The sequence below is a fragment of the Muscardinus avellanarius genome, assembly GCF_963383645.1.
Source record: "Muscardinus avellanarius genome assembly, chromosome: 18".
Taxonomy (NCBI): Eukaryota; Metazoa; Chordata; class Mammalia; order Rodentia; family Gliridae; genus Muscardinus; species Muscardinus avellanarius.
This window is the reverse complement of record NC_137804.1, coordinates 36,116,478-36,137,923: the sequence shown is the minus strand read 5'-3', so window position 1 is coordinate 36,137,923 and position 21,446 is coordinate 36,116,478. Positions and strand designations below refer to the sequence as shown.

Below are 21,446 nucleotides of genomic sequence, written 5' to 3'. Positions count from 1 at the left end.
ATTCATATGCCGGGCGTGGTGGTGCGCACCTATGATCCCAGTATCTAGGAGGACTGAGAGAGGATGATCACAGGTTCAAGGTCAGCCTTAGCAACTTTGTGAGATCCTGTTTCAAAATAAAAATTGAAGTCGGGCGTGGTGGCGCACGCTTGTAATCCCAACATTTGGGAGGCTGAGACAGGAGGATCGTGGTTCACGGACAGCCTCAGCTTCTTAATGAGGCCCTTTGCAACTCACTGAGACTTTGTTTCAAAATAAAGAATAAAAAACAGGGCTGGAGGTGTCGCTCGGAGGTAGAATGCCTCTGGGTTCCATCCTCAGTACTGCCAAAAATAATAATAATAATAATAATAATAATAATAATAATAATAATAATTGAAAAGGGTTGGGGACACAGCTGAGAGGTGTAATATCCCTAGGTTCAACCCTCAGTACCACACACACACCACAGAGCCAGTGCCAGCCCGCTGCTCTATGGCCAGCATTTCAGGGGTAGGGAGCCCCATCCTGGTCAGCCTTCTGAGGGGGCTGGCCTTCACCCTTCCCACTTTCTTCCTCCTTAGCCCAAAACGGAGTCAGAAGAAAACCTGCCAACGGTGGCTAAACAGCAGTCCCACAGCTGCAGGGACTTCACGGGCTCTGCTGGAGACCTCTGTGCAGCGCGGCCCTCCTCCCCCTGCATTCCTGATGATCTGGCAGGAGCGGGGACGTGGCCACAGAGAGGAGAGGGCACGAAACCCATACTCAAGAACTCCGAAACTCACCCTCTTAGGGAAAGCACATATAGCGCATTCACATCTGCTCACGATTCTCCTCCTCCTCCTCTCTCTTGTTAAAATATACTTTATTGGTGCATATTGAGGGTTAAAGAGATGGAACCATACAGCACACAGCACCCACTGCTTCCCTCTGGATCCCACCCGCTCCCTCCCCCTTCCCTTCAGAATACTGAAATTGGTACAGAGAGCTGCACATCGGATTGTTTGAGCCATTTCCTTCCTCAGGACGCCCTTCTCTTCCCCACCTCCTATCCCAAATCTCCTTTCACGGTTCTACCGTCTCTGGCTCCTTACGTATCCAGTCATTTCTGTTTCCCAATTTCTCTTCAGCTCCCATATTATGAGAGAAAAAAATAGATGATCCTTAAGTTTCTGAGACTAGCTAATCTCACTTAGCATATTCTCTGGTTCCATCCATTTCCCCCCAAATGACATAATTTTGTTCTTTAAGATGGCTGAGTAAAAGTCCACTGAGTGTATATCACACACTTTCATAACCCGTTCACCCGATGACAGGCGACATCACTAACAATCAGGGAAATTCAGATCAAAACTACACTGGGATTCCACCTAACCCCAGTCAGAATGACAATCGTCAAGAATATGAACAATAACAAATGCTGGCAAGGATGTGGGGAAATACGGACTCTTCTGTGCTCTTAGTAGAATTGCAAATTAATACAGCTTTTGGAGGTTTCTCAGAAGACTGGGAATGAAACCACCCTTCCTATTTTTAATCCCTACATCATCTGTACATTTGAGTTTTAGAAAGATAGGTTTCGCTTATAAGGCTAAATACATGCATTACGGTCTTTAAAGTTTTCAATCATGCAAATGTCTGAAAGAATGGAAAGAAAATGGATGCCACATGTATGAACTTACAGACACAGAGCACCCCAGTATGTACCAGTCTAGAAACAAAGCGCCCCAGCCCCAGCTGCAAAGCAAGGCAAAGCAAGCACACGAGACAGTCTGCAGTTGCCACCAGCTACCCGCAGGCTGAACTGACATCTCCCAGTCTTACTTTTGGGAGTTGGGGTAGAGTCGGCTGTCTAGAAGACTTCAATCCCCCAGGCAACAAAACAGAAACCCAGCAAGCCAGTCCCATGGAGACCCCCCTGAAGCTTGGCTGCCCCTCACCTGCTCCCCTTCTCTCCTCTCTCCCCAGAGGAAGGCACTTCATGGAAACGTCTGGGAAAGCCCTTGGACTTTATTTTGTTACACCCTCTAAATGGACAAAAAACAAGAGAGAACAGGTGTAGAAGACAATGTTTTCAGTTGGCCACCAAGAGTTCCACACAATCTCCCTCCCTCCCCTAACACAGACACCCTCGTCACCCAGCCTCATTTGGGTTGTTTATGGGGGTGGGGGGATACAGGAGGTTTATTTAGAGAAGTAATGGCACCAGATGAGAAAGGACAGGGTCACACTCCAGGAATGTAAAGGCAGCCTGGGGCAATGGGGTGTGCTCCAGAGGGGAGGTCCATTGAGCTATTTTCAAAAGAAAACGCTTGCACGCAGTGATGGCTGCTTTCAGGAAGGTCTTTGCTGCTGCAGTAAGAGGTATGAAGCTCAAACTTTGCTCTTAATGGCCTTCTTATAGAAGGCCGCATTACGCTGGTGTAAATAGAGGTAGGGAGTCGACCCATGACCTCACTCAGATACCTGCTGTTCTACTTTGGACACAGGCAAACAGGATGGTGTGAAATTCCATGGGCATAAACAACCGCTGGAGCCCACTGGCGACCATTAGGGGCCTTTCTTCTGCCACAATGTTCCGTGACTTTGGTACCCTTAGACCATGGCCTTGGGTTCTGTCTTTTCCCCATGAATTCTTGTCATCTTTGGACACTTTCCTGATTCACCACACAGATTGTAGAATACAGAGGAGAAGCATCTCAGAGAGACAGGGATAGCAATTGGCAAGTTATGACTATATATAAAGTCCTATATTTAAGTTTCCCTTGAAAATTTAAATAACCATAGCATCTGAGATGGAGCAATACACTTTGAAAGATGTATTTTTTCACAGAACACCTGAAAGTGCCTAATTAACTTGGTCCCCCCCAAGCCACCAGGGCTTCGCACTCAAGTGATTCCAAAGTCTGTGGATGGAGACGCAGAGGCCGCCTGAGACCCGTGCGCTCTCTTTTTTCGGAAGCTCTGCAGAATATCGCGTAGAACTGTGAGATCAGGTGGGCAGCTGCACTTTCCACTCGCTTCTTGCTTTTGGCAGCTTTTTCCTTCTAGGAACAAACACCCCCTAATTCTTGAGCATTAGGTTTTTTTTCCTCTTACTCCGTAGAAGCTTTCATTTATTTGGATAATTACTAGATTGCGTATTGGGTCAAGGTGCTTGGCATTTGAGCCGACACCGGGAGAGGCCAAAACTTGGGAATGTGGCTGAAAAGGGGGAGGGGAAGGATCACTGTAATTCGGAACTTCACGTCTCCCTCTGTTGAGAACATTCTGGAACTACAACAACTGTCCCCCCAAACATCACCAATATGCGTCGTGGCTAGGAACATTAATCTCGAAGAAATCACGAGAGTGTTGGAATGTTTTTACAAATTTTCGTAAAAACTTGAAATTTTCAGCTTCCTACAATATTTAGACTTTTTCTCAACCCTTAGCCCTACTCTGAATTCTGCCAGACTCACTCTTTCGGGAATTTTGGAGCAGAGCCGGCTATCTCCTCAGCTTTTCCTCACACACAATCACAGGCGCTTAAAACCACCACCCGTGAGCTGACAACACTTTGCTGCGAAGGAAACGCCGCACAATCAATACCTAATATCGAATAATCAGGGAGCTGCCTGGGCCGGCGGCCTCGACAACCAAACCCTGGGGAGAAGGCGCCGGGTTCTGAGAAATCCCAAAGAGGCGGCTGTTACCTAGAACAGACTAAACACAGAAGGCATTTCCATTTTCTGAGGTGAGCTTGGTTTAAAACTGTATCCATCCACCACCATTCTCCCAGCAGAACCAGTCCGGTCTTTGAAGTGCCAGGGAGCGCGTTTAATCGGCAACCTTTCTCTGCGTCTCCCTCCCCACGCTTTTGTCTAGTGACTGTGTTAGGCTGTTCCAAGAGCTTCCACTGGCATCTCCCGGCCAACTCGACAGCAGGGGGCCGGTTACTATAACAACTGACAGCTCTCTCGATGCTGAAAGGCCCCGAGTAGCCATTTGGGAAACAGTTACAGAGAGAAAAGTTGCCCGGGACCCAGGCACTAGCTGGCACCTGACCCAGACTGCCTGCACACCCGCATGGAGAAGGGAAAGACTGGTGCCCACCTCTTGGGACATCTGGGGACCTCGATGGCTTTCCACCCCGGGCAAGACAGTTTAGTATCATGGCCTCATAAACTAAAGTCTCCCAGGCAAGCTTCATTCTGGCATCACAAAATATGCTTTAGGTCTCCCCACTGGCCTGATGCACTGACCAGCTTTGAAGAGCTGAATGATAAAAACTATTCCTGATGATAAAAAAAAAAAAGTCGGGCGTGGTGGCACGCTTGTAATCCCAGCATTTGGGAGACTGAGAGAGGAGGGTTGGGGTTCAAGGACAGCCTCAGCTGCCTAGTGAGGCTCTTTGCAACTCAGTGAGATGCTGTTTCAAAATAAAGAATAAAAAAGTAGGGCTGGGGGTGTAGCTCAGAGGTACGATAGCCCTGGGTTCCATCCCCAGTGTCGCAAAAATATAAATAAATAAGCAAATAAAACAATTTAAAAAAAGATGCCCAGAACACTCATGGTCTGTCTGCAGAAGAGACAGGGTGATTACACAAAGCCACCAAAAAATTATGCCTGGAAGTTCAGGACAGTTTTGTAAAATCCTACCTTTTGATTTTCATTCTCTAAGCTCAAGAGGGCACTCAGCAACTGGGGCTGACCCCAGTGCCTTTGCACATGCAGAACGCCCTGGGTAGACCCAGATCCTACTCATGGAAGTGGCATTGGCTGTGCATACAGAGGGTGGTGTGCGGCAGGGATGTGGCCCTGAGTGCTCCCAGGTCATCCCTCCACGGCTGCTTCTGTTTGTCCTTTGTTTTATAAAAATTAAACCCCAGTACCCTCTCCTCTACTCTCTGGTCTTGCCCCCCCCCCATACCCTGGCCATGGTCAGGGCCTGCAAGAGCATTTCCTTTATCACCACAGCGGCCCAGGGAACGTGAGTGCTGCCTCCCAGGAGGGCCGGCTGGCAAAGGGCAGCGAGGTGGAAACCAGCCACTGGCCAGTGAGTCCCTTAGGAGCCACACGGTTGGCTCTGTCCAGCCCAACACTGCCACAAAGGCCTGAGAATGGTGTCACCAGATCTTCAGTTCACCACAGGAACCTACCAGCTGGGGTCTTAAGTTAAATATTATTTCCACTGGTCACAGTGGTACACACCTGAAATCCCAGTACTTGGGAGGCTGAGACAGAAGGATTGCATGTTGGAGGCCAGCCTCAGCTACTTTGTGAGACCCTATTTCAAAATCAAAAGATTTTTTTAAAAAAGGCTAAACAATTAAAAAGCTCAAAGGTAGAATAGCCCTGGGTTCAATCTCTACTACCAAATCTTATTTTCAAAATAATTTAAAAAATTTAGCCAGTTGTGGTGGTGCACGCTTGTAATTCCAGTACTTGGGAGTCTGAGACAGGAGGATTATGGTTCGTGGACTGCCTTAGCTAGTTAGTGAGGCCCTCTGCAACTCAGTGAGACCCTGTTTCAAAATAAGGAAGAAAGAAGTAGGGTAGGGGGTGTAGCTCAGAGGTAGAATGCCCCTGGGTCCCATCCCCAGTACTGCAAAAAAAAAAAAGTAAAATAATTAAGAAAAATTTTTTTAAAGTATGTCATCTTATAAAAAACTGGTCTGGCTGAGTGTGAGCTATAATCCCAGTACTTCGGAGGTTAAGACAGGAGGATTGCAGGTTCAAGGGCAGCCTCAGCAACTTAGTTTGACCCTGTTTCAAAATAAGAAGAAAAATAAAGCAGGGGCTGGCTTGGAGGCTGAATGTCCCGGAGTTCAATCTATAATACAAGATAATAATAGTAATAATAACAATAGTAAGAAGAAGAATTAAAAATTTAAAAAGTAATCCAGAGACCACTGTTTTGGGCCTTCTAACCTTTATCTGGAATAGCCCTTGTTTACCTTTGCTAAGCTATGAGCTCCGGCAGGACATGGACTCTGGCTCCTGGAGGAGCATCCAGTTCTTGGCACCAACTAGATGCGTAAGACACGGTGAATGAACGGACACATTAAAGAGAAAGTGGCCAGCCTGGAGAGTCTTAGGTGAGCCTAAGAGCTGTGTGATCCTGAGTCTGTCATCTCCCCTTCTGGAAAATATTTCCTATCCTAGGACAAGATGTCTGCACACTCTAGGTGGCTGCTCCAGGATTAAACAGCTCCGCGTACGTCCCGTACAATCCCATCCTTAGTGGTGGCTTTTACACAGCTTCTGCCTGCCGTGTCTTCGGGTTGCCTGGTTAGGAGAAGTCAGACTTAGTGCCTGTAGGAGAAGTTAGACTTGGTGCTTTGCTGGGGTGGGAGGGAGCTGGCCCCTGACTAACCCAGTCATCAGGCAGCCATGGAGGCGGCGCTCTAGAGCACAGGTGTGCAGAGCATGCGCCCCGCTCTCTGCAGCTCTCTGCGGCTCTCCGTGTGACTGTCATTAATGGGAATGCAGGCAGGCTCTGTGCTCGGGGAGGCGCACGTGGTCAGCCACCCGCAGGCACGAGAGAGTGCGCTGTCCCAGGCCCGCGCCCTTCCCGCGCATCTGTTTGCCTGGGCCTCCAGCTCACCAGCGCAGATCCCCACACAGCTGTGGTCCCCATCCCTTTGTATTTATCACACCCTGTCTCCCACAGAACATCCCGGGAAGAAGAGAGCCGCTGTGTCAACTAGGCTTGCTGTGCTCACGAGCAGCATCCCTGATGAAGAGGCACCAACACACGGCCAAATCCGAAAGCCAGGACGGTCCTCAGACTCACAGGCCCTTTTATCTGCATATGTAGCCGAACTGGCAGGGAACTGTTTGCTACAGATCTGCAGACGGCTCCATCATGAAGCTACCAGATCAGAGCAGGAAACCTTTCTGAGATCAGATTTACAAGCATGGGTCAGATGTTCTGTTTCCACTTTGTTGTTTCCAGGTCTTTCTTCTGGAATCTGCTGTTAGCACACACCTATCCGACTCTGAGAAGTAAAGCTGCTATGCTACTGGGAAGTCCTTTTCCAAGCTAGAAATGTGGTCAATAAGGTACTAAATTTATCAGCAAGCTGGGACTAAGACAGATGTAACAGTGAATATTATATAACATCAAAATCTCTTCGAAGTAATGGAGATAGAACTGAGTGGATATGCTCATTATTTGGCTTCGAGAACACCTGAAAATATAGTTTAATCTCTTAAGTTTTCTTCTGCGTGGTTTTGGAAAATATAAACCATAGGTTGGTTTCTCTTTGACCCCCCCAGTCTGTTGACCATTAATGTAAAATGCAGCTGAGATATTTATTTTCCTCTCTCTCCTTCTTCTTCCCTCCCTCCCCGCACCCTTTCTTGGAGTGAACCCAGGGGTGGTCTACCTCTGAGCTGCATTCCCAGCCCTATTTCAATTCTTTTTCAAAATAGGGTCTTGTTACGTTGCTGAGGCTAGCCCTGAGCCTGCAATCCTCCTGCCTCAGCCTCCCAAGTCCTAGGAATACAAGCATGCGCCAACTTGCAGTCTCCCACGGTTCCTTTTCCACGGGCGAACACTCACTATATAAGCTGGGCATGGAGGAGGCAAAGGCCTCCCTTCCAGGAATGCTAATCCCCTTGGAGGCAAGATAACATGATGGTCAGGACAGTGGCTATGAAATCACACTCCTTCATATCCAGGTTCTACCAAAGAGTAACACTGTATCTTGGGGCCCATCACCTAACTTTACTGAGCCTTCGTTTTCTCATCTGCAAAATGAACATCTAATGCTAGTGACTTCCTGAGATTAGTATTCTGATTCGGTGGGGATATAACCTTCTGAGCACATGTCTGGGATGGTGTAGTGACAGGCCCATAAAAGGTTCTTGAGCTGTGCAGGCCTCAGGGTATACAAGCCATTTCAGGGGTGAATCTCTGCTCACCACAGAGAGAGCTGCCTTCGATGCGACTCTCCTCGCAGGAAAGCATAAGTTAAAGAATAGCTTCGCAACACTCATAACTCTAAGTGCACGCTGACGCCTTGCCTGATGTAGCTAAACTCTTCTCCGGCGCAGCTGATAAACAGGCGGCACCCCTAGCACACTGATTACGGGGCACTTAGCTCCTCTCCCGGCATCTACCTCCAGTTACGCAGAGCAAAAAGCAATTCCCCAACCTTCCTCTTCTGAGTGTAGCAGCTGTGCCGCTCCAAGTCTTTTTCAGGAACATTAATGTCTTATAAATGGTTTGTCTTGGTAAGACAGGGGATCTGTGGCTCTGGGAATATGCTTTCTGACTACTAATTCAAACGATGTGCCGTTCCCATCTTGAGTAGTAAGGCCAGAACGGCACACTTCAAGAACTGCTAAACCGATTTCTTCTCCTTCATTTTCAAGGGCTTGAAATCATTTTCCAGAGCTTCGAACCATTTTTAATTGCTCTTAGTCATTTGGTCTGAAACATGCACTGCTCATGCTGAGTGCAGTGTTTCTAAGACACACAACAGGGTGCCATTTGCAAAAGGTGCGCTCAAACTGTCAGCTAACTCTTGTAGCCGCCCCGCCATTTGATTGCAGTTCTTCCTGGCCTCGCCTAAACTTCTGCCTTGGTACATGGTTCCTGCACCTCTTCAAGGCAGACATTTGCAAGGATCATTTGAGAGAGAACTGAAGCGTCCACCTGAGAGATCCCAGACAAAAATATTGGAAAGTACAACTGCCCAGCTGGGCACGATGGGATTACACCTGTAATCCCAGTACTTGGGAGGCTGAAACAGGAGGATCAAAGGTTCAAGGCCAGCCTCAGCGACTTAGTGAGACCCTATTTGAGAATAAAAAAACAAAAAGTAAAAAAGGGCTAGGAGTGTACAGCCCAGAGCTAAAATGGCCCAGGCTCAACCCCCAATATAGGAAAAGAAAGAAGAAAATAAATCTTCCCCTTGTTATGCTTGGATACAGAATGTTCCCCAGAAGAGCTCATGTGTCCGCAGTGCAGACATATTCAGAGGTGAAACAACTGAATCAGGGCTCCGGCCTTATCAGTGAGAGCTGGCAATCCATCGATGCCTTAATACTCTGACTTCTTGGGTGGCAATGGAGGCAGGGAGGGTGTGGCTGGAGGTAGGTCACTGGGGGAGTGGCGTGGGGCTCTATCTGTCCTTGGCCACTTTCTTCCTGTTTCCTGCTGCCCTGGGCAGCTTTCCTCCCATGATGCTTCTGCCCTGGAGCTGACCAGCCCTGGACAGAACTGTAAACCTCTCCTCCTCTAAGCTGCGCTTGTAAAGTAGTTTTGACACAGGGGCAAAAAAAAATTGGTTCACATTTTCCTACAGACCCATGCTGTTACCTGTAAAAATGCTGCTCAAGTAGTCTCCAATGGGACTCAATGCTAGGTGTCTTAGACATACAGATATCTGAAGCCTGTACCCATATTTTTTAGTTTTGGCTAACTGGGAAGTAGTGAGACTAATGACAGGGCTCCGAGGCTGTCCCTTTCAGGAAGCACACGCTGAGCACAGAGATGGCCGTGGACCTCAATGCTGGGGACAGCTGTGTCGGGGCTTCACCGACACCCACGTCTTCCCCTCCTTCTCTTTGTGTCCTTGGGGTGTGCGGCCATCTGTGGTCAGCACGAGTGAGCAGGACTAACTGTGCCCCGTCCAGGCCAAGCAGTTGAGAAGCGGGAGCCTGCGGAGCCGTGTGGGAGACACATACCCCAGAAAGAGGCGTCACCATCACCGCAGAGGACTGTCCCACCCGTCAGACTGCACGGGGGTGAGGGCCAGAGCTTCCGGTGCAGCTAAGCCAGCGGCCTGCCGCGGGGGCTGGTGAAGATCACTCGGTTCAGCGGGCCCTGAGTTAACGTGGCTGGCCGGCCCTGGGCCTCGGCGTGGCCTTCCCGGGTGCAGGCAGAGCCGGCCTGTGCCCCAGCCCACTTCCTCGGGCACGCCCTCTCTCAAGAGCAATACCCAAGCTGATTTCATTAACTTCACAATCACCCTTTCCTTTCTGGCACAGAGTGGTTCTGCTCAGTTGGTTAACCTACATTTACACTATATTTAGCTCTAAACAGATGACTTCTGGCTATTTCTAGCATGCACAACCGAGATCACGCAAAGGAATGAACTCCACAAGGAAATTCCCCACGTTCTTTTCAAGTCTTGTTCTATGCGATGGTCCAGCTACACAATGTGATTACATATAAGTGGCATCTGTTCAAATATGTACATTAAAATTTTATTGTTTATTTGAAATATTTTTTTTTCTTTTGTGGTACTGGAGATTGATCTCAGGAACATTCTGCAACTGAGGAATACTCCCAGCCTTTAATTTTTTTTTTTTTTTTTGAATCGGGGTCTTGCTAAGCTGCTGAAGCTGGCCTCAAACCTGCGATCCTCTTATCTTAGCCTCCAAAGTACTGGTATTACAGGTGAGCCCAACCTCCGTGGCACATTCTTAACTCTGCTTTGTAGAAGAGGAAGCTAAGCTGGTGGCGCAGTCGCTGTCCAATCATGATTCCCATCCTGCTTTTTACTGGTACTTCGCCTAAGACCCCATTAAGGACGACTTTCCTAATTGCCCGGTCCCAGTGCAAGTTGAGCACCTCTAATAACCAACAGAACTGTGTGTCTACTACATGTATATCTGTGTTTTGCACACAAAATAAGCAAGATTTTTTTTATCTTCCAGAACCAGGTTCCACCCTTTGGGGATGAGACGCTCCTGTAGACAGGAGGATCGCAGGTTCGAAGCCAGCCTCAGCAATGTAGTGGGACTCTCAGCAACCTAGTGAGACCCCGTTTCAAAACAAATAAAAAAAAGGGCTAGGGGTGTAACTTGGATGTAGAATGCCCCTGAATTCAATCTCCAGGACCAATAAAAAAAAGTATGCTTTCTGGCCACAGCGGTGTGAGCCTGGCTGAGCCTGGCTTGGAGTCCAGCCTGTGACTCGTGCGGTGTTCCCAGTTGAACGTGACAGGGGACTACAAGACGCCTCTCTCCCCGCCCTTCTGCACCGTCCTGGTCTGGCTCTGCCGCCCCACACTGTGCTCCCAGACACTCTTCCTACGTGTGTGCCTGCCTGCAGATCTCTCCATCCTCCCTCCTCCACACGCTCCTCCCCTGGCTTCCAGCTCAGATGTCACGCTCTCCAGGAGCTCCTGCCCCAGCCTGCCCCCCAGGCCATGCAGAAGCCCAGCTGGACTTCCCTTCTCCAAACGCTCTCCATACTCTGTTATATTTGCTCCTCGTCTCTTCCAGTGGACTGCACAATGTGTGCCAGGAAGAGGCCGCAGAAGGGCCTGCTAGGCGGGAGACAGCCTTATGATTGCTTTCATATCAAAACACTCAGCTGAACATTTTTTTTTCTTTTCTCTTTTCCCTTCCTTCCTTCCTTCCTTCCTTCCTTCTTTCCTTCCTTCCTTCCTTCCTTCCTTCCTTCCTTCCTTCCTTCCTTCCTTTTTTTGTGGTACTGGAAGCCAGGGGCATTCTACCTCCAAGTTACACCCCCAGCTCTATATTTTTTGTACTTTATTTTGAAACAGGGTCTTACTGAGTTGCAAAGGGCCTCACTAAGGAGCTGAGGCTGTTCATGAACTGTGATCCTCCTGTCTCAGCCTTCCAAATGCTGGGATTACAAGCGTGCACCACCATGCCCAGCTTCAGCTGAACCCTCTAGTCTCCTTTCCAGGCCTGGACCACTTCTCCACAATTCAAGCCATGGTTTTCCCAGCAGTTGCACTGACCACCCCCTCCCTTTTTGGGCTCCAGAGTCAAATTTAATCCCACTCCTGGTAAGCATGTAACGCCTATCTCTGCACATCAGAAGCCCGTGGGGATGGACTAGTACATCACTCCTGAGAGCCACCATCTTGGGACTTAACTATTAGTGAAAAGAAACAAAATCCCATCCCACTGGGATGGAGAGATAACGTGGGTCAGAGGCCACTGTGTGGAAACACAGCGGTCAGAGGGCCTGACAAGGGGAGAGGACGGGAGAGCAGATCCGGAGCCGGACTCCACCAGCCAGGGCTCAGGGCTCGGCTGCATGTTCTGTCCTCCCAGGCCAGACAGACTGGGCGCTCCTGAAGCGCTCAGTTCCACGAATCCCTAACTTCCTTCTTCTTTCTGCTTAAGGGAGCCTGAAGTGGAGTTTTATCAACTACAACAGAAAAGGGTTCTGACCAGACAGAACTGTACACTGCCTGGCCCACCCAGGCACCCAACACACACGTTGGTTCCCTTTCTCTTCCAGGTCAAAAGAGGAGAATGGTAACAGAACCTACCATGGAGATGTGTAAGAGCCCAGCGAGACGGTGCTGCCCACATGCCTGGTCCTGAAGATGGACCTGCTGGGCACCAACAGGCACTGCCAGCATGGTGCAGCGTGAGGGGCATCGGGAAGCAGGACTCAGGGACTCTGGGACCCACTTGCCACTGCTTCACAAATGCACTGATTCGCAGTCGACACTCCAAGCGAGTGCACTCAGATCCCAGATCCCACACTAGCTACGGAGAGTCGGGCCTCCCTGTGGCTGAGACTGCTGGCCCCGTGCGGGCCTGGACCCATGGGGCGATGGAAACAATTCTGGAGGCTCTGCTCTGCCCCATTCTGCTCAGGTCAGGTCCACCTGCCAGCCTCGTCACGGCTCTCACCGCGTCTCAAAGGCACAAGGGAAGCCCTGCGGCCCGGGCTGCAGAACCACAGTGCCAGGCCCCCAGGGCTCTGCCACACTTGCCTAGAATGCAAAATCCCTAGTGCCGCTTCTTCCACATTCTTACTAAGAAAAAACCCGACAGAAAAAAGGCCCCGGTCTCCCCTACGCTGTCTGTTCTTATGCTCAGCCAACTCGCCCATCCTAACGCTAAATCAGTTTTATCTTTGCTGTATAAGAATCCCCTCTTTTGCATTCTTTCTTGCTTTATTGGCATTCTGAGTTTGAAAAGTCTAGACTCTGCTGGGTGAATGCTAAACTCTGGCTCATTTAGACGAATGTTTTTGGGAAATATATATTAATGTAAAAATATCTTAGGTGTGAGCTGTTAACATCTTTTTCATGTTAACTCACTGAGCGTTTCCTTACCAATGGTTGTCATTTTCCCAAGGAAGCAGGCAGTTTTAAAGCTGGCCTTGCCATGGACACAGCCTGTCTACGGGAAGTGACAGTCAACACTTAGGTTTGGGCCTCAGGGATCCGTGCAGGGGTGCAGCGAGGACGCCCGCCACCCCGATCAGAAGCACTCGAGGGGCGTGGGCTTGAACTGTTTGGTACAAGGCGCTTCTTCACGCTAGATTGCTAAGCTGGGGTTGCTAGTGGCAGAGAGTGGTGGGACCCCTTTGTTCCTGTGGTGGCAGGGGGGCAAAATCCTCAGCGCTGAGCACAGCCAAGAGACAGGCATGCGGACCTGGTTACTTTCATGTCCCATTAAACGGGCGTTAGCAGCCTCCAGTTTCCTAGTGGGCTCCAGACAATATTTGTTAGCATGTCTAGTAGAGATGGGGCATACTAACAATATTTGTTAGTGCATTTCCTGGAGAGGGGGTGACACGGCACTGGGGCCAGTGTCCCTGTACCCACCCCAAAAACTGGTGCTCATAACCCAGCTGCTCCTACGGCTGCCGTCGGGCAGCTAGGAGGTCTGAGAAGACCCCATCCCTGTCCCCATGACCCAGCCAACGGAGCACAGAGCCTGGGACACAGCTGGTCTGTGCGCACGATCTGTCAGTCCCATCCTCGGATACATCTACGTGCAGTGGCTCCTTGCCCAGCACTACCCGGCCACGTCCCTCTTCAGTTTGGTGGTCTCCTCCTTGGGGTCTGCTTCTGCCTGGCCCTCTTCAGTCTACATGTAATAATGCAACTGAGTAATCCTGAACGTGAAGCACCAAGCCCTGCTTAGGCTAGGCTCAAGGGCACGGAGTTGACAGTACCCACAAGCCGTGAGAGCCTGGCCTCCTTTGCCCGCCTCTTCCCTTTCCCTGTGCTCAGGTGCTCCAGCAACACTCACTGCCTGCTCCTGCCATGGGGCCTTTGCACGCACTGTGATCTGTGCTTGGAGCTCACTCCAAATGGAGCCCATTTAGTTCCCTTGTTTAGGCTCAAAGGTTATTAGCCAGTTAGGCTTTTCCAGAGCACTCTGAACATGCCCAGAATGTCCCTCCTCTCTCCAGATTTAGTTTTCTCTATCACACATGTAACTTCTTGGGAATTAGCATTCTGGTTATTTGCTGTTTATGTCGGTCTCTTCCACTGAAAGGTAACCTCCGTGAGAACGGGGATGTCTCTTTGGCTCACCTTTGTATCACTAGTGCTTGGAAGCCTACGGGGCACGCAGAGGGGGCTCAGAATTAATGGAATGCGTGGAAGGCAGAAAGGGACGCAGGAAGACACACTGGGTTGTGACTGGTAAAGCTTGGTAAGGGCGGAGGCCGTCTTACCGAGATGAGAAGCAAAGGCTGCCAGGCTGAGCGGCCCGGCCTGCCGCAGCTGACCTGGCCGGGGCAGTAGGGCTGAAGACGCTGCCCCTGGGTGCAGCGGAAGACACCTGGTGGGTAACTGTAAGGGGGAGGGCTCAAAATCTGCCTCTTTTATCTTACATGTAATAGATGCCACACAGTAAGCTAAATGTCTCCCCACTGCCCATTTTAATTACAGCAAAAGGTTAGGAGAAGGTAAAGAGGAGTTCTCACGTGGCCCCAGCAAGCTGAACCGCTGTGGACCTGCGGAACTGGGGTCGCAGGAGCAGCATCTGAAGTCCGGAGCACACATGGGGTTTGAACCCCGATCGCCCGATCTTCCAGCAAGGCCTCTGGGGCACGAAGGCCCAGAAGCTCATCGTGTGGTGCCCTGAGCTCAGGGTGGCTCGGCCGTCCCGCCCTGACGCAGCCCTGCGGACTCACCTCCAGTACACGAGCACAGCGATGAGGAGGAGGAGGCACACAAAGGTCAAGGCCGACACCACGATCAGCGGGATCATCCACTCCATCCTCCCGGGCGAGGGGCGGCCGGTCATCCCAGACGTGTTCTTTTCTGCTGCAAGAGAAACCATCCCCGTTAGAGGCCAGAGCGGAGCGGAGCAGGGCCAGAGCATCACGTGGAGTCCTGCTCCGGTTCTGTGCTGTGTCGAAAACAGGCTGTTGGGTCTGGGCTGCCGTGTGGCAGGAGGGCGACCACGGCCCTCTCCAACCCACAGAGCAAGAACCTCTGCAACTCAGACCTGTTTCAAGGCAAAAACTTAAAAAGCAAAAAAGGACTGAGGGTGTAGTTCAGAGGTAGGATGCCCCTGAGTTCAATCTTCAGTACCACACAAACACACACAAAAATTAAAATATGAACAAAATAAGAAGAGCACTGTAGGCCAGGTATGGTGGCGCATGCCTATAATCCCGGCACTTGGAAGGCTGAGACAGGAGGATCGCAGGTTCAAGGCCAGCCTCAACAACTAAGTGAGACCTTGTTTTCAAATAAAAAATGAGGAGGGCTGGGCATTAGTTTAGCAGAAGTCAATTCCCGGTACCAAAACAGAAGAATGAGCTATACAGTAGACACCCAACCATATTCCAGAGCATTACCAACCCAAAAGGGACTTTGGATATGCTGACGAAATGTGACCACGTCCCTGGAAGGGCAGGGCGGGGCCATCAGAGGACCTCCCGGGCTTGTCAGTGCTGGGGGGGCACAGCGCCGTGTATTCACTAGGTGACCAGGACCCCTGGTTGGACAACAGTGCCACCTGGTCTTGCCTGCTACCCATCCATCCCTTCCTACAGCATCGACACCCCCGAGTCTGCTTTGGGAACCATCTCTCCCCAGCAGACACACCATGGGCCAACATCGGGGCTCCCCTCACCCCTGGCCGAGGGGTCTTGGGCTCCAGCCTGGGACGGCACTCTTGCCAGGAACCTTGACGAGCAGTGCAGGCTGAGGCGCAGCACCGCGGAGGAGACCCCGTGCCCCGGCCCCCCACCCCTGGGTCCCCAGAGGTGCAGTTCTGCCTCCAATCTGGTTCTCCAGCATTATTCCACACTGCCAGATACCCAACCCTCCCTCAAAGCCCCCACCTCTCTGGCTCACAGTGCATACTTGCCTCTAGACAGCACGCGACCTTGGCAAAGTTTGCTGACTGCTTCAGGATTCTCCCTGGCAGCCAGCACCTCTCACCAGGCAGCTCCTTCCTCCACCTTTCCAGGCCCCAAGGATCCTCAGCAGGAAATCCTATCCTCCCCTTGAGGAGGCAGATGCCTAGAAACGGCCAGATGGCCAGAGTGAAGCTCAGGTGTGGTGTAGGGGCGCAGGTGCAGAGCCCATGGCAGGGGCTAGCAGCGTGGAGGCAAAGGCAACGGAGACCGCGGGAGAAGACCCTGGAAAGCCCAGCGCCGCGGCCGGCAGCCGGGCCAGGCAAGGATTCCAAAGCTCTGCTAAAATGAGGCCAGCGCTCTGCCGGCCCGGAGGGTCCCTCTGCAGGATGGACTAAATGCAGGGCTAATCAGGCTGGGTTTCCTGGGGAGAGGAGCTGGTCTTGGCAGCAGGTATTTAAAGAGGCCAGATGCAGAAGCCACAGAGGGGAATGTCACAAGGCGTTTCACCGGCTTCCTGGGGTCACCGTACACACATCGCCTCTCGTGTTGGGGGTGCAGGCCTCCGAAGCAGGTGAGGTCTGATTTACAGGTAAAAAGACAGAGGCTGAGACTGGAAGATTGTGGTTCACGGACAGCCTCAGCTACTTAGTGAGGCCCTCTGCAACTTAGTGAGACCCTGTTTCAAAATCAAGAATAAAAAATAGGGCAGGGGGTGTAGCTCGAAGGTCAAATGCCCCTGGGTTCCATCCCCATACCCGAAATAAAAAAAAAAAAATTGGTAGCTGGGCAAAGCATATTGATTAAAAACCACTACTCAGGGGCACAGGCCTGTCATCTTAGTACTTGGGAGGCTGAGACAGAAGGATTGCAGATTTGAGGCCAGTGAGGATAGCTTACAAAGGCCCTGCTTCAAGATAAAAAAATAAATAAGGCTGGAAGTATCCCTTAGGGGTAGAGGTAGAGTGCCCCTCGCTTCAAGCCCCAGTATCAACCCCCCAAAACTATCGCAGATCATCCTATCATTTATTTATAATTGCCTGTCTGTGTTGACCTATTTTTGTGTGTGTGGTACTGGGGTTCTTGGAAGCCCTTCTAACTCCGGCTACACTCCCATGGGCTACACTCCCAGACCTATTTTTATACTTTTTTATGTGGAAACAGGGTCTCTTACGCCAGCGCGGCTGGCTTTGAACCTGCGCGATCCTCCTGTCTCCGCCTCCCAAGCGCGGGGATGACAAGCGTCCGCCACCACGCCGGCAACCTTTTTTAAAAAAACTGGACAGATACATGCCAGGCTCCTACTATGTGCCCGGCACGATCAGACAGGAGCAGCTACGTGCTGGTGGGATAAAGAGGCAGATCTATGACAAGTGATCTGACCCCAGCAGCCACTGTGCCAGGGGAGGGGCAGGTCAGAGGAAAGAGCATTTACTTGGTGGCACGGCCCCGCCCCCAGGAAGCAATGTTTGGGCAAGGACCTAAGCGGCTCAGCCAGGCCGCATGCCAGGGAGCAGTGTGTTCACCGTAGTGTTTCTGCATGCATTGGTGGGGGCACAGAGAGTCAGGGACGGGGGCACCAAGATGGAGAATCAGAAGCCATGTCAGCCTGGGCCTTAAGGCTGACTTTCGGGACCTGGGCTTCATCCGAGGGCGGGTGGGAGCTGCCACACGGCACAAAGCTGAGGCATCTGATGGGCATTTTCTTCTCCACATAATGCTGCTATCAAAGAGCAGTGGTGACTGGCCAGAGAACCAGAGTTGCAAAGGAGAATAATTCTGCAGGGTTCCCAGCGGGGTCTGCTTAGCCAGCAATCACCTGACTGGTGGTGGTGTGGCAGGGGGCATCTCTAAGACCCAGAGGTCCTGTTAATGCAGAAAATGTCAGGAAGGTTGATGGTACAGGCCGCGTGTCCAGTTGACTCGGCGTTTACACTTAGAAGCACGAGAACTGGGAGACTCCTGGTGTCTTCTCTGCTCTTTACGGAGGAGGACTGCTGCCTGTGCTGCTCCACCCTAAACCAGTGAACAAGACTCTTGGCCCAAACCGTTCCCTACACTGGCATTTCTAGTTAAGTCAACAGGCACAGCAGCGCCAGGCATCTCCATCTTCCTAAAACTAGCAAGACCAGTTCAGATTTTCTATGCCTCAGTGGGGATTTGGGGTAGTGCTCTGGCCGGGATCGGTGGGGACCGATGGTACGTTATGTTCCTTGAAACTGCAACTCCGAGATGCCACCTGTCCTTCCCTTCGTCCTCCTACACAGGTGAGTGTTGAGGGTGTTTACCAGATTCTCAGAGGGCCCAGGACCCTTCCGACTCCTCGTCATACATGGGGTAGACTACAAGGGTCATGAACTCACAGGAGTCAGAGTGGGCTCACACTGGGGCTTCATTTTGCTTCTGTGTATCATGTCTGTGTGGTAACATTTGGGGGAAAGTATGAGCAGGGAAGTGTAACGCTGCCTGAAATCCCACTGGGGACAATCCCCAAATGGCAGTGCCTGCGGAGACCTCAGGTCCATAGCAACTTGCAGCGTGAGACCTTAGGAACCACTCCAACAGCAGGTAGGTTTCCACCCTGCCTTCTGGCAGGCAGGTGGATTTACTCTTTTACATAAAGGCCAGACAAAAATAGGGGCGCTGCTGGGTTTATCATGTGTGGCATGGCGAAATAGATTTTATTTCCAAATCTGCTGTATTGCTTTGTCTTCATGGTAAGGGGGGCTGAGACTGGATTCCATCTCCGGGACCTCCTGACATCCACTCGTGGCACTCTCCCAGGGAGCTCCTCTTGCCCTCCGTGAGACCCCGAGCCCCTGGACAGCAGAGCAAGACCTGCCCCCTGCCCTTGTTCCAGCCACACTCTGCTTACTGGTGACCAAGATGAGACATGGCCCCACCTCTTTACTAATGCCCTGCTGTTTCCAGTGCCAGAAACGCCTTCCCTCTGGCCTCTGGAAGCTTCCTGACCCTTAGTCTTGAGAAGATCTGTTGGGAGCCATCTTAGCCCACGCAATGAGGTCACCATTTTGGACCAGCTTAGGTCATCAGCTTAGGACCATCTTAGCCCACACAATGAGGTCACCATTTTGGACCATGTACTATCTACATAGTACATGCTAAGTGGAAACTGTCTGCAAGCACACAAACTTCCTTGGACTGGATGGGACCGGAGGGTGGACTTTGATGCCCACCTATCCCTGAAGTGTTTACCTCCCTCCTCCCTACACTTAGCTGGTGATTGGTGCTCCCTAAACCTAGACCCTGACTGCCTTTCCCTAAAACTTAACTTGTGACCTCCTCACTCTTTGCTCTTTGTAAATCCTCAATAAAAGAAAGGCACTGGCTGCAGGGGGACAGAATTGCCTGGCTCCTCCTTGGCCAATCTCAGTAGTAAAAAGAGTTTTGGACCCAGAGTCATTCATGTGAGGGGCTTCAGGAAGCAGCAGCCGTGGCACCAGGACCTCATGCAGGCCCACTCTCTTGGCAAGAGTTTGCAAAACCCTCGGGCTGTGTTATCTCTGGAGGGCAGGGGAGATCTTGGGATCACAGGTTCAAATTCAGGCTCTGAGCTGCACTTGGTGGCACACACCTGTAATTCTGGTACTTGAGAAGCTAAGACCGGAGGATTAGAGGTTTGAGGCCAGACTCAGCAACTTAGTGAGATCATGTTACAAAATGAAAAATTTTAAAAAGGACTGGGGGGCAGGGCGTGGTGGCACACACGCTTGTAATCCCCATGCTTGGGAGGCGGAGACAGGAGGACCACGCAGTTTCAAAGCCAGCCTTGCTGGCTTAAGAGACCCTGTTTCCAAATAAAATATAAAATATGTCTGGAAGTGTAGCCCGGAGGTAGAAGGTTTCCATCTCCAGTACCACACACACACACACACACACACACACACAAAAAAAAAAAAGGAGGTTTAGCTTGGAGGTAGAATACCCCTGGGCTTAATCCCTAGTACTCAAACAAAGAAAAACCAACCCTGGCCTGATAATTTTCTATGTGACCTTTGACCTACAATTAAACCAGTTTGGGCCTGATCTATAAAATGGGATTAAAAGAACCCACCTAATAAGTGTGTGGGAAAAAATTCATGAAAAGATGTTTGGAAGGGTGCCTGGAGGCAGGCAAAGGCCGGTCCATGCCATCATCTCCATCACCATCACCACCATCACCATCACAACCATTATCATCACCACCATCACCATCACCACCACCATCACTATCACCATCACCATCTCCATCATCATCATCATCACCACCATCACTATCACCATTTCCATCAGCATCACTATCATCACCACCACCTCTACCACTGTCTTGTACCTCTCTGACTGCACACCTCACATTCAAGCATAACTTCTTCTGTTACTATAGGTCCCCTAAACAGGCTGACCTTCATCTGTGTTCAGAAGCACAATAATAAAGCTCTGCCTCCTACTTGCTGAGCAATTCTAGGTAGTGCTCTAACTCTCTGTGCCTGTTTCCTCCTCTGTAAATGAAGATGTCATATTGTCTGGTATACTGTGGTGGTGCGAAGATTAGAAGAGTCAATACATACGGAACCGGCGGTTGCCTGGCACTCCTCAGTCACTGGCTAGTGGTAGCTGTTCTGACTGTTACCGCCACCAACACCCCCACGACCTGCAGCAGCCTGGTCATCATCATTGCTTCCGCCCTAGCACAGGACCAGGCTGGTGGGGGGCGCTCAGTGGCTTTCTGCCACATCTAACTCCTCCCTGTAATAACTGAGTGCATAAGCAACGGCCACACACAACTTAAACGTACAGGATGAGGGTCAAGGGACAACCTGCAGTGAGACTCCTGGAGCCTCCAGGCCTCCACACTTCTTGCTGTCCTTCAGAAAGACTCTTGTCCTTCTGCCCACATCAGTCTGGGGCCCCAATCAAACAGCAGACTGCTAAAACTACCAGGAACATGCAACTCTGCACTGGCTCTGCCCCGTCTCCAACAGCCTCCCCCAGAGGCAGAAGTACTAGAAGCCCCCCAGTATATGCAGGGATAGGTTTTAGGAACCCCCAATGGATGGCAGAAAGCACCAAAGTTTGCACATACCATGGTTTTTCCTGTACATAATTACTTATGATAAAGTTTATAAATTAGACATGGTGAGAGATTGACAAGAACTAAGAATAAAATACAATTTAACCGCACAATGGAATAAAATCTACACACATGTGGTCTCTCAAAATATCTTAATGCTACAGGCATGGTGGCACATGCTTGTAATCCCAGCATTTGGGAGGCTGAGACAGGAGGATCATGGTTTACAGACAGCCTCGGCTACTTAGTGAGGCCCTTTGAAACTCAGAAACTGTTTCAAAATAAAGAATATAGGTCTGGGAGTGTAGCTCAGAAGTAGAATGTCACTGGGTTCAATTCCCAGGACCACAAAAA

The 21,446-nt window shown here is 50.6% G+C and overlaps 1 protein-coding gene across 2 annotated transcripts in view; it reads right to left on the bottom strand.

Annotated features, from left to right (window-relative positions):
- PTPRG (protein tyrosine phosphatase receptor type G) overlaps positions 1 to 21,446 on the bottom strand; it is a gene marked incomplete at both ends in the record, with an annotated part of 780,672 nt that overhangs the window by 66,153 nt on the left and 693,073 nt on the right. Inside the window, 2 exons of one of the 2 annotated variants that reach the window (XM_080714880.1) lie at positions 1,920 to 2,006; positions 14,846 to 14,978. In XM_080714880.1, the coding sequence (XP_080571006.1) occupies positions 1,920 to 2,006; positions 14,846 to 14,978 (220 nt within the window). The remainder of the gene's footprint in view (positions 1 to 1,919; positions 2,007 to 14,845; positions 14,979 to 21,446) is intronic. The other variant, XM_080714881.1, reaches the window with a different exon arrangement.